This window comes from Spermophilus citellus (assembly GCF_964194105.1).
Source record: "Spermophilus citellus genome assembly, chromosome: 15".
In the NCBI taxonomy this organism is placed as follows: domain Eukaryota; kingdom Metazoa; phylum Chordata; class Mammalia; order Rodentia; family Sciuridae; genus Spermophilus; species Spermophilus citellus.
Genome location: NC_138195.1, coordinates 82,555,341 through 82,575,165, shown reverse-complemented (window position 1 = coordinate 82,575,165; position 19,825 = coordinate 82,555,341). Strand labels below are relative to the sequence as shown.

Below are 19,825 nucleotides of genomic sequence, written 5' to 3'. Positions count from 1 at the left end.
CTTCTTTGTTGGATATTCTCGATCCACTACTCATGTTAGCATTCTTCAGGAGTCAGTCTGATCCCTTTCCTTTTCCTTTCAAATACTCATTTTGAAAATAATTTTAGTAATTTCCTTTTATTTAAATACTAACCATTATGTGGATCATTTTCAGATTTGTATTTGTTGCCCAGACCTCTCCTCTAAGATGCAAAATGAAACCACTCATTTGAACTTGTACTAGATATCTTGCAGACATCTCAAACTCATGAAAAAAATAACAACAAAAAACAAACAAGCAAACAAAAACAGAGTTCCAGATTGAGTTCCATTACCTTTCCCTTTCTTATTTTCTCCATCCCAATATTTTCCATCTCAGTAAATGGAACACCATGCACTACATTACTGAAGCCAAAAAACCTGAGCATCATCCATCTTGCCTCGTCTCTCATTCAGGTATAATTCATTGACAATCCCTGTCCGTTCAACTACACACTATCTTTTAAGTCTTTATTTCTTTTTCTTTTTTCCCCTAAGAAGTGGGGATACAACTAAGGGCCTTGCACATGCTAGGCAAGTGCCAGTGAACTACCTCACCAGTCCGTTTTATCTTTTTTTTATTTTGAGACAGTCTCACTAAATTGCCTGGGCTGGCCTGGAACTTGTAATCCTCCTTCCTCCGTCTCCCAAGTAGCTGGGATTACAGGCATGCACCCACCACACCTGGCCCGGCCTCTCATTTTTATTCTCCATTTCTCTTCCCATAACATTTTGGGCCACCACCTTCTCTCTCAACTCAACGACAGTAACTTCTAAACTGATTCCTGAACTTTGATTCTTCTTCCCTTCTGGTCCATTCTCCACCTGGTAGCAAAACTTACATGAAATCACACTACTTCTCTGTTTAAAAACTTTAAATGGTCTTCTCTTACATTTAAAAGAACCAAATTTTAGGTGTTTTTTTAAATTTTTTAAAATCTCATCTCTGCTTAATTCTCCAACTTGAAGTGTGGTGGTTGGGCTCTTTATGTTCTGCCCATCCCGTGGTGGTTGGCTGTCTAGACTTGGAACACACCACGCTTCCCTGCAACTCCCACATGAAGTCTCCTGTCTGAAGGGCTTGTTTCCTTGCTCTTTATATGGTTAGCTCCTTCTATTTCTTTAATTATCAAATCAATTTAAATGTACCCTTTCCATTGTTCTCTGTTTCAGTTTCTCATTTCTTGGTGGAATGAATGAATGAATGAATGTGTAAGAACTTATAGGAATAGTGAAAAAAAGGATTAAAAAGTTCTTTTTTTTTTTTTAAAGAGAGAGTGAGAGAGAGGGGGACAGAGAGAGAGAGAATTTTAACATTTATTTATTTTTTCTTAGTTCTCGGCGGACACAACATCTTCGTTGGTATGTGGTGCTGAGGATCGAACCTGGGCCGCATGCATGCCAGGCGAGCGCGCTACCGCTTGAGCCACATCCCCAGCCCTAAAAAGTTCTTGACATGAGGCCTAGTGCAGAGTATGTATGGCATCTTTCATTTTTGCCACTGTTTTTCAATTAGATTAAATTTTTAGCAATTCAGAGTTCTGGAATGAAGACTTGTGTTCCCATGGAGGCAGTATTAATATTCTCACTTCCTAATTTCCCACTTGCAGACATATTTCAGCAGAACACCCCTCATATTTATGCTTTCCATTACAAAGTATGTGTTAGGAAGGGGAAAGCTAATGTTGATGATAAGAATTGAAAATTTATGGTGATCTAAATAGTAATAGAGTAGAGCATCCATAAGACTCTTAGGCCATGAATGTATTTTATTTTTCCCCAATCAAACTTCATTCAGAAAGAGCATTATTTAGGTTTTGGCCATTTGATTGGTCAGACCATGCTAACAAGGCTCTGGTTATATACTCCTAAATTTAGTCTCTTAGTTTGGTACTAGAGGGTTCTGCAATTTTAATCCCACATTAAAAATTCAGCAGCCTGTTTAGTGCAGCGGGGAAAATGCAAAGGTAGAGCTGCATTCATTATTAAAAAAAAAGATGGGGTGGCTCAGGGAGTGAGTTCCACTTACTATACTTGGAAGAGTACATTTAAGTACACAAAAGTTAAATAGCATTAGTACTCGCATCAGATTTTAAAATCGTTTAAGACATTTATTCAAATATGTGTTGGTTATTTCTCATAAGAAGTGGCTCCAACGCCCCGAACAGCCAGAAATTACGTACCGATGTGACTTTTCTGGAGCCACAAGGGATGTCAGGGGCCCCCAGACAATTGTATTCTGCATCTACCCAAATCCTCAGTTTTTACCTCTTTGGTCTCTTGCTTAAGGAAATAGAAAAGAACACTCCTGATTTGCTTGCTCTATGATATTTTAACCTTGAACTACAGCCTATGCAGTGTGATCTTTCCCGAGCAAGGGGGCTCCTCTAAACCTTGTGTGTTCGGTGAGCTGTGGTCTCTGACCTGAGGAAAAACCTCAATAGGAGCCGAGATGTATTTTGGCTCACAGTGTCAGAGGTTTCAGTCTAGGGTTGGTCAGCTGATGCCAAGGCAGAAACATGGCAAAAAGGCATGGTGAAGGGAGAGAGATGGGGAGGGGCTGGGGACAGGATATACACTTTCAGGGCATGCCCCCAGTGACATTCTTCCTTCAACCAGGTCCTACCACCTGTGGTTTCCACTGCCTCCAGCAGTCTAATCAGCTTTCAGTGAGGTCAGAGCCCTCGGGATCCAGTCACTTCCCAAAGCCCCACCTCTGAACATTGCTGCATTTGGGACCAGACCTTCACCACGGGAGTCTTTGGGGGCTACTTCATATCTCAGCCATAACGCCTCATTTTACCATGCAGGCCACAAAATATAGAGAGGAGAAACTCCAGAGAAAAGTACCTCTGACCCACTTCATCTTTTCCCACAGTAAGTTTTACTTGTCTTATGGTTTGGATATGAGGCATCCCCTGGAAAAGCTCATGTGTTAGACAAGGCAGGCATGTTCAAAGCTGAAATGATTAGATTATGGGAACTGTAACCTTATCAGTGGATTAATTCTTTTGCTGGATTAATAATTGGAATGGGCTACTGGATGGAAACTGTACACAGGTGGGGCATGGCTGAAAGAAGTAGGTCACTGGGTGTGTGCCCTTGGGGAATATATCTTACTCCTGACTTCTTGTGTTCTCTCCCTCTCTCCTTTTCTTCCAGGCTGCGATGAGCTGACAGCTTTCTTCTGCTCACCCTTCTGCCATGATGTCCTGTTTCCCCTTGAGCCCAAAGCAATGAAGTCAACCAACCACAGATGGGAACTGTTAGCCCAAATAAACTTTTCTTCCTCTAAGTTGTTCTTGTCAGGTGTTTTGGTCCCTCCCAGTGATGAAAAGCTAACACAACCTCCCTCTTGTCTACCAGCTCCTTTTTTGGAAATCACATTGTGTGTTCTCAAGAACACTGTATGTTCTGCAGCTTATATCAAATCACCTCTTTCCTGAAAATGGGGTGGTGAAAAGAGAGGCATTGACTTTCCTTGGCATGCCGGAGTCTGAGCAGTGCTGTGTGCAGAGATAATTTTCTAGAAACACTACAGCCAAGGCCCTTTTAATCTGTGAATGTCAAAAGAATAAGAGGACCAGACTCACTGCAGGGCAGGCAGCCTGAGAGTCCCACTGGAAAATACACACACACACACACACACACACACACACACACACACACACACAAAAACTGCATCTCTAAACTTTTATTTCTAAGTATCTTTCCTAGACCTCTATTTGCAAAAGAGCACGAGGAGATGGATCCAAGGACACTCAGTGCAGTGTTGTGTGTAGCAGTGATGTCAGAATCAAAATAAATAAACCACCCCAAAATAAGAAATGGTTAACTATAATATACAGTATGGAATATAGCCATACAATGCAGCATTCACAGAATAAAATGGAAAGATTTTCAAGACAAATTGTTAAAGGAAAACAGCAATCTATATAAAAATAAAGCTTAGTCCAGTTATGTAACAAGACATATTTCTTTTTATACATGTACACACACAACAATGCATACGTGTATGTGAACAAAGAAAAACTCTAGAAGGGTACCTATCAGCTATGGTTTGGATATTAAATGTCGCTCAAAGACCCAAAAGTTGAAAGCTTTTTGCCAGCTTGGAGCTACTGGAATATGGTGAAGTTTTAGAAGGTGAGGCCTGGTGGGAGGTCTTTAGTAAATTCGGGAATGCTCCCAAAGGGATTGTGGGACCTGGTCTCTTTCTTACTGTCTTTCATGTGTCAGGCGTGAGGTGAGCAGTCTTGCTCTGCCACAGTCTGACTATGATGTACTGCTTTGTCCCAGGCCCACAACAGCAGGTGAAGTGATCTTGGCTTGAAGCTTGAAAACTGTGAGCCAGTAGAAAACTTTATTAGTTGATTATCTCAGGAATTTGCTCGAGTGATGGAAAACTGACGGACACGCCATTGAACAAACAGTGATTAACTCCAGGAAAGGAAGTTGGACTTGAGTGGAGGTGGAATGCAGTTGGCTTTTGCTGTTTCTGAACAGCTTTAAAGTGTGATGCACTTCTTATGCAATTGAATATTTAAGAAGAAATGGCCAAGGAAGCCCAGAAGAAGTGCAGTGTCATGTGGTGGTCAATTGCATGGTCCTTAGGTCCAGGCCGCCTGCATCCAGGTGGCAGCTTGCCACTTACTTAACCTCTGCATTCTTCAGTTTGCCCCTTTGTCAACTGAAAGTAGCAGGAGTCCCTACCTCTGAAGGTGGTGGAAAAGGCAAAGTAAAACCATGTGTTTAAAGTACCTGGCACCCAATTAGTGTTACGTGTTACCTAGCATTATCAATTAAGGAGCGAATAATTGGGGACTTCACTTTAATCAGAGAAGGATGATTATTTCCTTCACCTTCCACCACCAGTGAGACCTCAGGAAATGCACTTTAAAAATCAATGTCAAATAGCCCTGGCCAGTAGGGTTCAAGTGGTCCTGCTATTGTTGAGTCCACTGTGGCACACAGCATGCTGGAGAGACCACAGGCCAACCAGCATTAGCTGCAAATACCTCAGGTGCCACAGGCCAATGGGGCACAATTTCTGCCCTGAAGGGGCCTGTTCTGTGTGACGGGGTGTGGTGGAGGGAAGAACCAAATCAGCCCAATGTAGGCCTTGGGATTATGCAGAAATTGGATGGAGTCAGCAGAGAAAGGCATCGGTGGAGGCAAAGAAAAATTCCAGAAGAGGTGAAGAGTCTGAAGGATGAGGAAGGGTAGCTATGACAATAAAGAAGGAGAGGCCTTGCAGGGAGAAGAAACCACATGATGTGGGGACTACAGTGGTGGGTATTGTTGAAACGTAGAATGTGTATGTTTTCATGTGGTGTGTGTGTGTGTGTGTGTGTGTGTGTGTGTGTGTGTGAGTGTGTGTGTGTGTGTTCAGATGGCAAATGGGAGGATGAAAGGGGAGGATGGTCATAGGAAGTGAAGAGCACCAGGTGTAGACAGGTAGTAACTGCCAATGGTGTTCTGCCTCATGCCCTCTCAGTTTAGGAGGAGGAGCAGAAAGCAAGATTGCAGGGAGAGTTTGCTGAAGACAACCTGCCTAATTGAATAGATAAAAGGACTTCGTGTGAGAGGTCTGAACCTTGACAAATAACCTTTCAAAAAAAAAAAAAAAAAACAGCACAGGCTGACTTCTGCTTCTAAGTGGGACACAGTAGATTATGGCAGGCTAGTGCTCTTTTTTTTTTTTTTTAATTTTAAGTTGTAGATGGCACAATACCTTTATTTATTTTTATGTGGTGCTGAGGATTGAACCCAATGCCTTACACATGCTAAGCATGTGTTCTACCACTGAGCTATAGCATCAGCCCAGGCTAGTACTCTTGATGCAACAAATAGGAAATAAAAGGCAAAGTGACAGAAAGTTTAAAAGAGACCACAGAGCTGTGAAGGCAATGAGCTCTATGTGAATCTCTTGTGACCAGGGAATCTCTGAAATGAAAGGGGTTTATTGAGTTGTTAGCAATGTTGGACAAGTTTCACAACTCCCAGGAGCAAGGATAGATAATAGATGGAAATATGTCCACTGGACCTAAGAACCAAGAATATTTTTGTAATGAAAATTTGGGGAAGGAAAGTACAAATTGCTTGCATTGAACCTATATACAGGCGAGATAATGTGAATTGGATTGGAGGGCAGTTCATGAAGAAAAAAAATCTTGTTGCTTCTGGATTGGTTGGGTTAATAGTTGGGAAAGTTCATTACTTGTACTGATGAAAACCAAAGATTAAAAAGAGTTAAAAAAATGATACTTTACCTTCATAAGAACAAGAGTAAGATTAAAGTTTTTTTTTTCCTTAAAAAACAGGAACTTTAAAAAAATACAATGGAATGAAAACTTTAAACTGAAAAAAAGGTATTACTAATGATTTTGCCTATTCCCAAAATGGATTTGCTGTCTACCATCTCAAACCTGAGGACATTTGTGGGTCCTCTGAAGCACTGTTCAGGATCCTGAGGCACCTGCCTCATTACCTCTCTATATTACAGGTTGAGCATCCTTAACCTCAAACCTCCAAATCCCAAACCTCTTGAGCACTGATGTGATGTCACTTGTGTTGGGTTGCAGCCAAAATGCAGGTGCACTAAAAATATTGTATAAAATTACTTTAGTCTATGAATATAAAGTGTATATGAAATATTAATGATTTTTTGTCTAGATTTGGGACTTATCACTGAGCTATCTCATTCTGTATACCAATATTTCAAAATCTGAAAAAAAGTCCCAAATCCAAAACACGTGGTCCTAAGCATTTGGTATAATTTGAGGCTTCACATTGTATAACGTCAAGATCATCCAGGCCAGGTTGGGTGTGCTGTTGCTTTCTACTCCTTCAAGGTGGCTTTTCCTCCTGTTTGCACTAGGTTGAATCCGCAGTCAATTGACACATTAATGTGTTCTCATCTGGAGCTGGTATTCCACTGATTATTAGCAAGGGCTCTCTGCCTATGTTAGAAAAGCATTTGTACTTAAAAGCTTCTATTCTCATTTTTGTAAAATGTAATGTTTAAGTCTTGGTGACGATATTTGGAGTTTGGACACAAACTACATGTCCTTCCTGTCTCTTAAGCATCCCCTGCACTGGTAGTGGGAAGCAGATGGAACCGTTCAATAAAAGCATCCATGCCACCCTTGGGTTGTGGGCTCCTTTTGGTGTGACTTAATTTATCTAAGCTATGACAATGTGTGTTGTCAATAATCTCACCTCCAATGTAAGTGAGGTAGAACAGCGAGGACTTTCTGTGACCAGTGTGCCGCTCCTGGTCTGGGTATGCTGTGAGGATGACCATCCAGTCACTTCGTTTTTTGATGCCTTCTCTCTTCTGTGGAACTAAAGAGACACTGTCCAGCAGCAGAGGAGCAGTCCGTGAGGAGCAGTTGCCTCTTCTCACCCCTCAAGGATTCCACTGTACGTCCTCCCGTGCGGCTTCTTGTCAAGTTGGTTGGGTCCCCTGTGTTTCTTTGTGGGCACCTCTGGACTGACTCCTGCCAGGGGCTAGTTCTTATCTCTGTCTCCACTCCCTGTGCTCATCTGCTTTGATAACAGAGCTTGCATCAGAACTACTTAACATTTTTGCACTGCTCTCCCAAACTGCCCTAGCCTACAAGCCCTTCAAGTTCCACATTCTGCATGTGGACTAGATTGCCTATTACTGTTGTGGTTTGGTCTTTCATTTTCAGTATTTTTCGTAAGTTACTAACACCTTCTCTGTACATTTTCTAGCATACTGCAGTCCCTAACCCTCTTTTTAAAACCAAAGATTCCCTATTTCACCTCCCCCCAATAAGTATTTAATGTTTACTAAAAGTCAGAATAGAAACCTCGAGAACCTAATTTGTAAAAGCTGGTAATATCAAAAAAGAAGTATGCTCTACTTCCAATCAATCATTGGAAGCTTGAAAACACATTTCTAAGAAGTGGGCACAATGAGGAGGCTGAGATGAGCTGATCACAGGTTTCAGAATAGAAGCAGTGGATAATTAGGTTGGTCTCCTCAGGCATTTGTTTAGAAGCTCCTTAGGTGAACAGTCAGACTCAAATGGGAATATGGAGAGGTGGGACCCACAAGAAGGACTCATTATCACATATGGATTTCCAGTTTTCCCAGCATCACTTGTTGAGGCTATCTTTCCTCCAATGCACATTTATGGCACCTTTGTCTAGTAAGAGATGACGTATTTATATTGGTTTCTCTGTGTCTTCTGTACGTATTTATATTGGTTTCTCTGTGTCTTCATGTCTGTTTGCCAATACTGTACTGTTTTTGTTAGCTATAGCTCTGTGGTATAATTTAAGGTCTGGTATTGTGATGCCTCCTGCATCACTTTTCTTGCTAAGGGGCCTCTTATTTTTCCAAATGAATTTTATGACTTCTTTTTCTATTTCTGTGAAGAATGTCATTGGACCCTTAATAGGAATTGCATTAAAACTGTATAGTGCTTTTGGTAGTATGGCCATGTTGACAATATTAATTCTGCCTATCCAAGAACATGGGAGATCTTTCCATCTTCTAAGTTCTTCTTCAATTTCTTTCTTTAGTGTTCTGTAGTTTTCACTGTAGAGGTCTTTCACCTCTTTTGTTAGATTGATACCCAAATATTTTATTTTCTTTGAGGCTATTGTGAATGGGATAGTTTCCCTAATTTCTCTTTCAGTTGATTCATCACTGATGAATGGAACAGAATTGATTTATGGGTGTTAACTTTATATCCTTCTACTTTGCTGGATTCATTTATGAGTTGTAGAAGTTTATGGCAGAGATTTTTGGGTCTTCTAAATATATAATCATGTTATCAGTAAATAGGGATAGTTTGAGTTCTTCTTTTCCTATTTTTACCCCTTTAATTTCTTTCTTCTGTCTAATTTCTCTAGATAGAGTTTCCAGGCCTATGTTAAATACAAGTGGTAAAAGAGGGCATCTCTGTCTTGTTCCAGTTTTTAGCTTTAAATTTAGACCCCTATCTCTCACCCTACACAAAACTCAACTCAAAGTAGATTAAGGACCTAGGCATTAGGTCAGAGACCCTGTACCTACTAGAAGAAAAAGTTGGCCCAGATCTCTATCATGTGGCTTAGGAACCAAAATCCTCAACAAGACTCCTAAAGCACAAGAAGTAAAATCAAGAATCAATAAATGTGATGATATCAAACTAAAAAGCTACTTCACAGCAAAGGAAATAATCAAGAATGTAAACAGAGAGCCTACAGAATGGGAGAAAAACTTTGCCACCTGCACCTCAGAGAGAGCATTAATATCCAGAATATATAAAGAACTCAAAAAACTTAACACCAAAAAACAACCCAATCAATAAATGGGCAAAGGAACTGAACAGACACTTCATAGAAGAAGAAATATAAACGGTCAACAAATATATGAAAAATGTTCAACATCATTAGCAGTTAGAGAAATGCAAATTAAAACTACACTGAGATTTCATCTCACTCCAATCAGAAGGGCAATTATAAAGAATATAAATAACAATAAATGTTGGTGAGGATGTGTAGGAAAAGGTACATCGCTGGTAGAACCACTCTGGAAAGCAATATGGAGAGTCCACAGAAAACTTGGAATGGAACCACCATTTGACTCAGTTATTCCACTCCTTGGCATATATCCAAAGGACTTGAAATAAGCACATTGTAGAGATGTGGCCAGATCAATGTTCATAACAGCTCAATTCATGATAACTAAGCTATGGAACCAACCTAGGTGCCCTTCAATAGATGAATGGATAAATAAAATGTGGTATATATACACAATGGAATATTACTCAATCATAAACAAGAATGAAGATATGGCATTTGCTGGTAAGTGGATGGAACTAGCAGCTATTATGCTAAGCGAAATAAGCCAATCCCCCCAAACCAAAGGCCAAATGTTCTCTCTGATATGCAGATGCTGACTCACAATAGGTGGGGGTGGAGGGAGGAGTAGAAATTCACCTTATTTCTCCCATTGATAAGAAGTTATAACTGACAAAACTTATCAGTTATAAGTTCCTCTTATTAGGAATTGTTGTCATGAGCTACCTGTTATCTAATGACTAATATAGTTGTTTCATGTACTTTTTTGTTGTTGTTTCTTTGAGATAGGATCTCACTGTGTGGCCCAGGCTCACCTCAGACTTGCAGTTCCCCTGCATCAGCCCCCTAGCTGGGACTATAGGTATGCACCACTATGCCTGGCTTGTTCATGTATTTTATCCAAGATGTGGGAAGGCAAGTCTAATTTTTGTTAATCATGGCTAGAAGCTTCATGTAGTCTGTAACTCCTTAAATCTCTGCTCTATCTATAGTTAACTGCCTTTTAAAAAAATTAATTTAATTCTATTTTTTTTAAACAAATGGAGCACAACTTTTCATTTCTCTGATTTTACATGATGTAGAGTCACAACATTCATGTGTTCATACCTATACATGGGGTAATAATAATGTCCATCTCATTCTACCCCCCCAACCCCATCCCCCGGCTCAATCCAAATTTCCTCTATTCTTCCTTTTCTTCCCCCCATTATGGATCAGCATCCACTCACCAGAGAAAACATTTGAAGTGCCTCTTTAAAAAAAAACTTATTTTTTTTAGTTGTAGGTGGACACAATACCTTCATTTATTTATTTTTTTGTGGTGCTGAGGATCAAACCCAGTGCCTCACATTTGCTAGGCAAGCACTCTACCACTGAGCCACAAACCCAGCCTTAAGTGCCTCTTTTTATTTCTAATACTACTCACTTATTCATTCTCTTTTTTCCTTAATCCATTTCACTAAAATTATTCATTTTATTAATCTTTTCAAAGAACCAATTTTTTTATTATTGGTTGTTCACAACATTACAAAGCTCTTGACATATCATATTTCATACATTAGAATCAAGTGGGTTATGAACTCCCATTTTTACCCCAAATACAGATTGCAGAATCGCATCGGTTACACATCCACATTTTTACATACTGCCATATTAGTGACTGTTGTATTCTGCTACCTTTCCTATCCTCTACTATCCCCCCCCTCCCCTCCCATCTTCTCTCTCTACCCCATCTACTGTAATTCATTTCCCTCCTTGTTTATTTTCCCATTCCCCTCACAACCTCTTATATGTAATTTTGTATAACAATGAGGGTCTCCCTCCATTTCCATGCAATTTCCCTTTTATCTCCCTTTCCCTCCCACCTCATGTCTCTGTTTAATATTAATCTTTTCTTCCTGCTCTTCCTCCCTGCTCTGTTCTTAGTTGCTCTCATTATATCAAAGAAGACATTTGGTATTTGTTTTTTAGGGATTGGCTAGCTTCACTAAGCATAATCTGCTCTAGTGCCATCCATTTCCCTGCAAATTCCATGATTTTGTCATTTTTTAGTGCTGCGTAATACTCCATGGTGTATAAATGCCACATTTTTTTAATCCACTCATCTATTGAAGGGCATCTGGGTTGAAGAACCAATTTTTATACTAATTTATCACTTCAAATGAATCAATATTTTAATGTATCTATAGGTAAACAATTTTCCTTTTTCCTCATTCTTTATTCTATCTCATACCTTTTAATCGGGGTAATTTCCCTCCATATAAAAATACTTACACATATATGTACTTACATATTGAATGTATAGCTGAATAATATATAAATTACTTTAGTGATGGGCTGAATACATAATTCAAAATATCTTTCTTTTGCCCTCTTTTTGAAAGATAATTTGATGTTTGCATAATTGCAGTGGAAGTTGTTACAAACTAATAGGGTTCCATTGCCTTCTGCTTTTCATTGTTCCCTTCAAGTAGTCTGTTGTCAGTATGTTATGTCTTTCCAGGCTATGAGTTTTCTCTTTGGTTTTTAAATCTCTTTGTCTTTATTCTTGTTCAGTTTTTTTTTTTTTTTTGTACAGGGATTGAACTCAGGGGTGCTTAACCACTGAGCCACTTCCCCAGCCCTTTTTAAACTTTGAAATAGTGTTTTAGTCAGCTTTTCTGCTGCTGTGACTAAAGGACCCACCAGCATAACTGTAGAGGAGGAAGAGTTTATTTGAGGGCTTACAGTTTCGGAGGTCTCAATGCATAGAAGTCCAGCATTCTCTTTACCTCTCTTTTGTATTATCATCCCCTGATCTTTCAGAGTTGCTTTTCTAATAATTAAAAACAATCTACCTTCCAGTTCACTACTTATTTCTTTGGGGATTGGGGCTCTAGGTGAAGTTGAATATCATGGCAGAAGAATGTGGCAGAGGGAAGCAGCTCATATCATTAGGGAGCAGAGAGAGAGAGTCCACTTGCCAGATACAAATATATACCCAAAGCCACTCCCCAATCCCCACTTCTTCCAACCATACCCTACCACTTCAGTTACCACTCAATTAGTCCCTATGAGGGGTTAAATCACTGATTGCTTAAGACTTTTACAACCGAATCATTTTTCCTCTGAGAACCTTCTTGCACTGTCTTACAGCTTTTGGGCAACACCTCACATCCAAACCATAACAAATAGGGTCTTGCTAAGTTGCTTAGTGCCTCACTAATTGTTGAAGCTGGCTTTGAACTTGCAAATCTCCTGTCTCATCTTCAGAGTTGCTGGACTATAGGCATGCACCTCTGGACCTGACTCTTGTGTTGAGTTTTGATATAATGTGTATAGCCCTGGATTTGTTTTAACTCATTTACTTGATACATATTATATTTTCTTTATCTATTTCTATAGGTAATATTATCAGCTGTTTTTCTTCAAATGTCTTTCTTCCATGTTTTTATTCTCTTCTTATTGCTTTTATTTATACATTAATAATTTGCCCATTCTCATTCTATCCTCCAACTCTCTTTACCTCTCTTTTGTATTATCCATCCCAATTACTGAGTCAATTTTCTAATAATTAAAAAAACTACCTTCCAGTTCACTACTTCTTTCTTTAGTTCTATTTTTCTGCTTTATCTATCCAATGACTTTTAAAATTTTATCAATATTTTTAAAATTTCTATTTGTTTCATTTTGGAATTTGCTTATTCATTTTTGATAATCTCTTATTGGCTCAGTTTTGTGATATGTATCCTTTGTTACTTCATATGTCTTCTTCTTTCATATTTGTTATATATGAATTACAATATCTGAAATATTAGTATCTTATCTGCTCTTTGATGTTTCTTCTGGTTTTCACCTAGAATGGTTTATTTTCTTGTGTATTTGGTGATCTTTGATTATAACCTCATTTTTGGTTGATCTTAATGTGGAATCCTGGCAGTCAATATTGGTGCTATAAAATGGAATTTTGGCTTGCTTCTTTTGGGAATCAGATGCTACTACCCTGGGTCATTTTCATACCCATTAGGGACCTGAGCCAATGAAGAACTTCAGGTTTGGTGTCTGTACCTTGTATATTTTCTGCAGTCTTCCTTTCTGCTTGTTTGCTTCCTCATTGCCTAATACACAGCAGGTATTATAAAGGTATTTGATAAAAAATTATTACATAGCTCAGTCTGCTTTTTTATTACTTGAAGTTATGCAGAAAATAGAGCTTTCTTATGCTATTTGTGAAAAGTTTAGATTAAAAATGAGAAGTGATGGAGAGTCAACAGCTGGAGAGCTGTGGGAGTAAGAATCAATACTCAATCATTTTTAAAAAATCAATGAAGACAGAAAAAATGGATAACCTGCACTAACTCTTTTCTATTCAAAGTTGAAAGAGTATTTTTAGTAAGAGTCAAAAAGTAATGTAGCTTTTTTTCAGACACAGATTAGAATGTTTTTTCCTTTGGGTTTATATGAATTCTTCTTTATAGTTTACAGTATAGACTGTACTGTATTTTCTTACCTTAAAAAGTGGCACTTAAGGGCTGGGGTTGTGGCTCAGTGGTAGAGTGCTTGCCTAGCATGTGTGAGAAACTGGGTTTGATTCCCTGCACCACATATAAATAAATAAATAAATGTCCATCAATAACTAATAAATTTTTTTTTTAAAAAAGTGTCACTTAAGCCTATTGCAGGGAACATTCCTGAAATCTCAGCGGCTTGAGAAGCTGTGGCAGGAAGATTGCAAGTTCAAAGCCAGCCTTAGCAACTGAGCAAGGCCCTAAGCAACTTAGTGAGACCTTGTCTCTAAATATAATATAACGATGTCTGAGGATGTGGCTCAGGGGTTAAGCGCCCCTGGGTTCAATCCCTGGTACCAAAAATAAAAAAAAAAAAAAAAGTGGCACTTGATATTTCTTAAAAAAATATCTTGCACTTTGCAGATTTTTTACAATGATTTCTAAAGAATTATGTTATTTCAGATGAGATAATTGTTAGGAGCTTCAAGATACTATCAGGAAACTTGGTTGCTATATGGTTGGAAGAATTAGTTTCAGACTTCTAAAATTATAGAAAGATATTCTGGATTTATACAATTGACCCTAAAAATGCATCTCAATGTATCATCTTCAAAATATAAGTCATTCATATACATTTTAAAATCTAAATTGCTACTTAATCTGAGGAAGACTGAATCTAAGTTCTTAAGAAAATCCTTTTATAGCCAAAGATTTATTATCTTTGATAATAAATCTATCATTTTCCAACCTACTAGTCAAACAGGTACTGAGGACAGTTGTCTATCAGTATTCATGGGGGATTGTTTCCAGGACCTTTGAAGGTGGATGCTTAAGTTCCTTATATAAAATGGCACAGTGACTGGGTATGGTGACCCAAGCCTGTAAACCCAATTACTTGGCAGGCTAAGGCAGAGGCAAGTTTAAGGCCTACCTGGGCAACTTAGTGAAACTGTCTCAAAGTAAAACAAAGGAGGGCTGGGAATGAAGCTCAGTGGTAGAGTGCTTGCCTAGTAGGTGTAAAGTCCTGGGTTCAATCCTCAGTACCTCAATCAATCAATCAATCAATCAATAAACAGATGTAGTATTTGCATATAACCTACACATTGCCTTCTGTGTACTTTAAACCATCTCTAGATTATTTATAATACCTAATTCAATAGAAATAGTTATTATACTAGATTATGTAGGGGATGATGACAAGAAAAAGGTTGTGCATGTTTACTACATGTTTTTTATTTGACACAGTATTTTATTTGAATATTTTCAACCCAAAGTTGGTTGAATGCACAGATTGGAACCTAAAGATATAGGGAAGGCTGGCTACAATCGCTCTGTGCCTAAAAAATATTGTATAAGGTGCCTTATTTCAGACTAATATGTAGGAATATATTTTATAATCATCTGTGCAATCTATTTTAGGCATTTTAAGGACAAGAGTCAGAGCTATTTGTACCATATCTGTACTTCTAGTATGAGATTTTAAGGACAGAAATATTATATCAGAGAGAGAAAATGAATGGATATTAATTACAAGGATAAAGGTAGAAAGACACACAACTCTAGAACCTCTCTCTGTCCCAGTATGTTGCCTAATATAATATATGCTCTGCAATGTATTATGTAAAAATAGGTGGTTCTGAAAATACTTGCTACAGAAGGTATTGAGAAAAACAAGATCAGTATGAATTCAAGTAGCCAGAGAATATTTCATAAAGATATGGTACATGAGTTAATTTGGGTGGGGAGGAGGCATTTGCAAAGAATAATGAGAATGAACAAGGACAGGAGGCAAAAAGCACGTGACATTATTGAGAAACAGAAAATAGTCCATGTAAATTCATGTTTGCTTAGGGAGCAGTTAGAGATGACACTGGGAAGGCAGGAGTGCACAGACAGTAGAGAACCTTAATGTTTCAGTACATGGGCACGGGTCACATAGGTCTTATTCACTATTATAACACTGCTACCTTCCATAGAGACTGTTATATAGCCTATGTTCAGTAAAATGTTGTTGGATTAATTAATTGCCTGGATGAAGACAATTTGAGGCTCTTTTTGGAGATCTGTAGGGACCCACTGGAGGTTCTGGAGCAGGAACATGACCTGTTATAAATAGGAAAACTCTTCTCCAGGCAATAAGCAGAATGAGGCGGAAAGGGGTGAAGGATCCATGCTGGTAGACCACCTAATCTATCCCTGTAATCATCCTTTGAGGGAGAATTCATAGTGAACAGGGTGGTGGCCAAGAGAAGTTGTTTGAAATTGTATCATCTGAGTTATGATTTATTGGTGAATTTCCTGTCTAAAATAAGGAAAGGGATGTCAAGATGGATAAATGACAAGAGCTGATTTTAGTAGTTGGCATTTGAATTTGAAAACTGCTTTTCTCATTACTTACCTGGTGTTTTTCTTCCCAGCATTTCCTTCCACACATCATCATTTGGTGGGGCTTTCTTCAGCAGCCCTTAATTATCCACCAATTATTTTTCCTAGGAGGATTATGTGAATTATGTTGATCTGTTCTTTGGATATTTTCTGAATTCCCAGATCTATTACACTTATCAGGAAAGCTTTGGGAGATGCCTACATTGAAACCAACAAGACCACCTGCTGTGAGTTACAAGGGGAACAGAGGACAGAAAAGTGAGTTGTGAGAGGCTGCCTTTTTAGTTCAGAACTCTGGGTTAGGTGGTTTTTCTTATGTTGCCTACTAGTATCAAGCTCTAGTGGATAAACTTGCAGGGGTAGGAGTTTTTCTTGTATTTTCTCATTTGTACCCTGCTATGTAGAAGAGTGGATTTGTCAGTGTTCACCCTCTTCTCCAGTCCAGTGCAGTCCCGACCCTCCGGGAGCCTATTGATTCAAGAGCCGAGACCTGGCGCTAGGTGGAAGGTCCCTGCGCCCGAGGGCTTCCTTCCAGGATCCAAGCTCTCCTAGAGCTGGCTGGCTTCGAAGGGAGTCACAGGGCGCCCCGCGTGTGGACTGCCAAAGCCTGTTCCGTGAGCGCCAAGCCCCAGCAGGCGACCGTGGTCTTCCCCCTCCGGTCAAGGCCCTGGCTCACGGGAAGGCACGGCTTTTTCTCGCATTCCTTCCCTGGGACCGAGGCAGGAAGTTGGAAAGCCATTAATAAAGCGATCTTATTATTATCGAGGACCCAGGTCGGGAGAGGGCAGGACGCAGACCCGGATCTCACGCCCCACCTCGCTCAGGGACAAAGCTCCGCCTGGCGCCGCAGCAGAGCGGGCGGCGCGTCCCCAGCAGCGGCTGGACCCGGGTGGGCCCGGCCGGCGGCCCCGCCCAGCTGGCCGCTAGCTGTCAACGCCGCCGCGCCCGGCGGGTCCCCGCGGCCGCTGCGTCCCCGCCTGCTGGCCGCGCCGCGCCGCGCGGGGCAGGTGTCCTGCGGGAGGCGTCCCCGCGCGGCCAGCGGAGGCGCCCGGGGCGGCGGGAGCTGTGCGCCGCGGTGCGCGGAGGGCATTTTCCTCCCAACGCCCTGCGGGCTTCGGCTCTGCCTCCCGCCTCGGCTCCGGCTGCCTGAACCATGTCCGCGAGAGGTGAGTGGGACCAGGTGGGGACCAGGTGGGGACCAGGTGGGCACCGCGGCGGACCGGGCGCCGGCCCCGACCAGGGCGGGCCGGGCAGGTGCGCGGAGCCGGGGGCTGCGAGAGCCGCGCCCGCCCCAGCCCGGCCCGAAACTTTGGCAGCCGATCGCGGGCGCTGGACGGTGGCAGCGGAGGAAGCACTCGCCCTTGACCTTGATCCCCGGATGTGGGCGACACCCGAGGGCCGCGTCGGTGCCCAGCCCACCTGTGCCGGCCGCTGTCCGGGCTGCGAGGGCGGGGGGATGGGCCGCCGCGCCCGCCGGTGGGGAGCTGTGGAGGGCGGGCGGGAGGGGGAAGAGCTGATTTTTTTTTTTTTCCTTCTTTCTTGTTACCATTTTGCAGCTCGTTTATGGAAGGAATCCAGGGCTTGATGCAGCAAGATTTAAAGCCGCAGTATTTATACTCCATTAAAAAAAAAAAAAAGTAAATTCCCCTACCTGTGCTCCCCCTTGAGTTAATCTCCCCTTCCTCTCTCCCCACACGTCTTTTTTTCTGGAGTAAAACAATTACTGCAGGTGAAATGGGCGGAAGGAAAAAATAAATCAGAATTGCTTTTCAGGCAAGAGTGAAGGGAATGTATTTCTTGCCATCTGGAGCAAGCGATGATGCTGGGAGAGAGAGTTAGTCATAGCTCAGTGGCTGCTACTATGAGTGAAATATTAAAGAGATCAAGTCATTGTACAGCTTGTGAGCAATTAAAATGAAGTGTCTTGGTTGCTTTGCCATAAGCATTTAAGGAAAATATTGATTATTTTTAGAAAGTGTATTTTCAAAGCAATAAGTCCCACCCCTTTTGATACCCTGAAAGCAACTTGTATGAGGAGTTGCAGATTTGTGTTTTGAACTCTGAAGCTTTAATCCTGCTTGGGGTGGGGTGGGGGTGGGTTGGTTGGGAATTTAATAACGTGTTGAATAATTAAGTGCTGCTTTTCAGAAGATTATAACAAACACTGTAACCTCTATCCAGAATGTTTTCACTCCTTTTTAAAGGAATCTGGTCTTTGTTGATCTGGTTGATTCCATACCTGGAAATGGGATGGTAAGGACTGGGTAAAATGAAGAATTTACCTTGTAGACATCAAGCTACAGAGGTGACATGAGGCCCAGAGATACTACTACCTAATCATGCCTAATAATTTGTGTATATTAGAGAAATTTTTTAAAAAAGGATGAGACACATATGATTACAGGGGACTCAGTGAGTCTGAATGGGATCTTCTGAGTGCCCAATGGACTCCAGCTATAAAATCCCTTTACTGTGTTCTAAGACCCAGACTTTTGGTTCTGACCTCTGTCCTAAATACAACAAAGAACATGTAGAGAATATCTGTCATAAGTTGTAAAACTCTCTGGAGTCAGAGTCCATCGCCCATTCAGTTTTATACCACCAAAACTCTTAGTACGGAACCTTGTACACCACAGGAGCTAAGTAGCCTTGGGAACCTTCGTGTGTCCTGAAAAGCAGCATGTCTATTAGGTGATGCCATCAGTTTCACTTAGTTTTTGGCTCTTCCTTTTATCTGGGAATAGGAAATGAAAAATGACCAAGCTCTGAATTGGGGCTGATTTCTTAAAGATCTCTTCTTGGACCTATTTTCCAAGCAGATGATTTGGAATCAAAGACTTTTCACTCAGCCGTCCTTTTACCCCTTCAATCCCATGTTGGTAACCTTGAATTTGGCAGTTTAAAGTCTAACTTATCTTTGGGGGTCTCAAGGGAGAGAATAATAATAAATATCAGTTAACGAATGCTTATTATATGTCAGACACTTTTCTTTTATATATATATTTTTATATATATATAAAAGAAAAGTGTCTGTGAGGCGAGCACTCTACCTCTGAGCCACAACCCCAGCCCCTTGTCAGACACTTTTCAAGTGTTATGTTGCTTAATCCTCACCACAATTGGAGCAAGTGGATACGGTCTTATCTCCCCATTTTACAGATGAAGGAATTGAGATTTTGAGAGATTATGTAACTTGCCTGAGTTTGAACAGTTGGTAAGTGGCAGATTTCCACTCAATTCTTTTAGACTCTGACAGACCCTGTTTTGCTCCCTCTATTCTTAGTCCTTTGAATAGTATCATAGACACTACAATCATTGATTTGCTAAGGAGAGAGAAAAAAATAGCCCATATGTGGGATTTAAAGGAAATAGCCTTGGTAAGTAACTTGGAAGCCCAGCACATTTAGGAACACCTTAATGGGTGGTAACAAAGTGAAGGGAAGAGGCTGCTGGTGTTGACATTGTCATTCTGACATTCCTGTTCATTTCTGCCTGTTTCAGTTTTGAGGACCAGAAATTCCTAGTTATCATTAAAGACTTTTCTTATGTTTTTTTAGGAAGTACTTTATTTATATGAATTTGGAAAGAAATTCTAAATGTATAATGGAAGGCTT

At 40.5% G+C, this 19,825-nt stretch overlaps 1 protein-coding gene across 1 annotated transcript in view; it reads left to right on the top strand.

Annotated features, from left to right (window-relative positions):
• The first annotated feature begins 17,068 nt into the window (after window positions 1-17,068).
• ABLIM1 (actin binding LIM protein 1) overlaps window positions 17,069-19,825 on the top strand; it is a 274,277-nt gene continuing 271,520 nt past the window's right edge. The window contains exon 1 of the mRNA XM_081268066.1: window positions 17,069-17,377. Coding sequence (XP_081124192.1) covers window positions 17,365-17,377 — 13 coding nt within the window. The 5' untranslated portion in view covers window positions 17,069-17,364. The remainder of the gene's footprint in view (window positions 17,378-19,825) is intronic.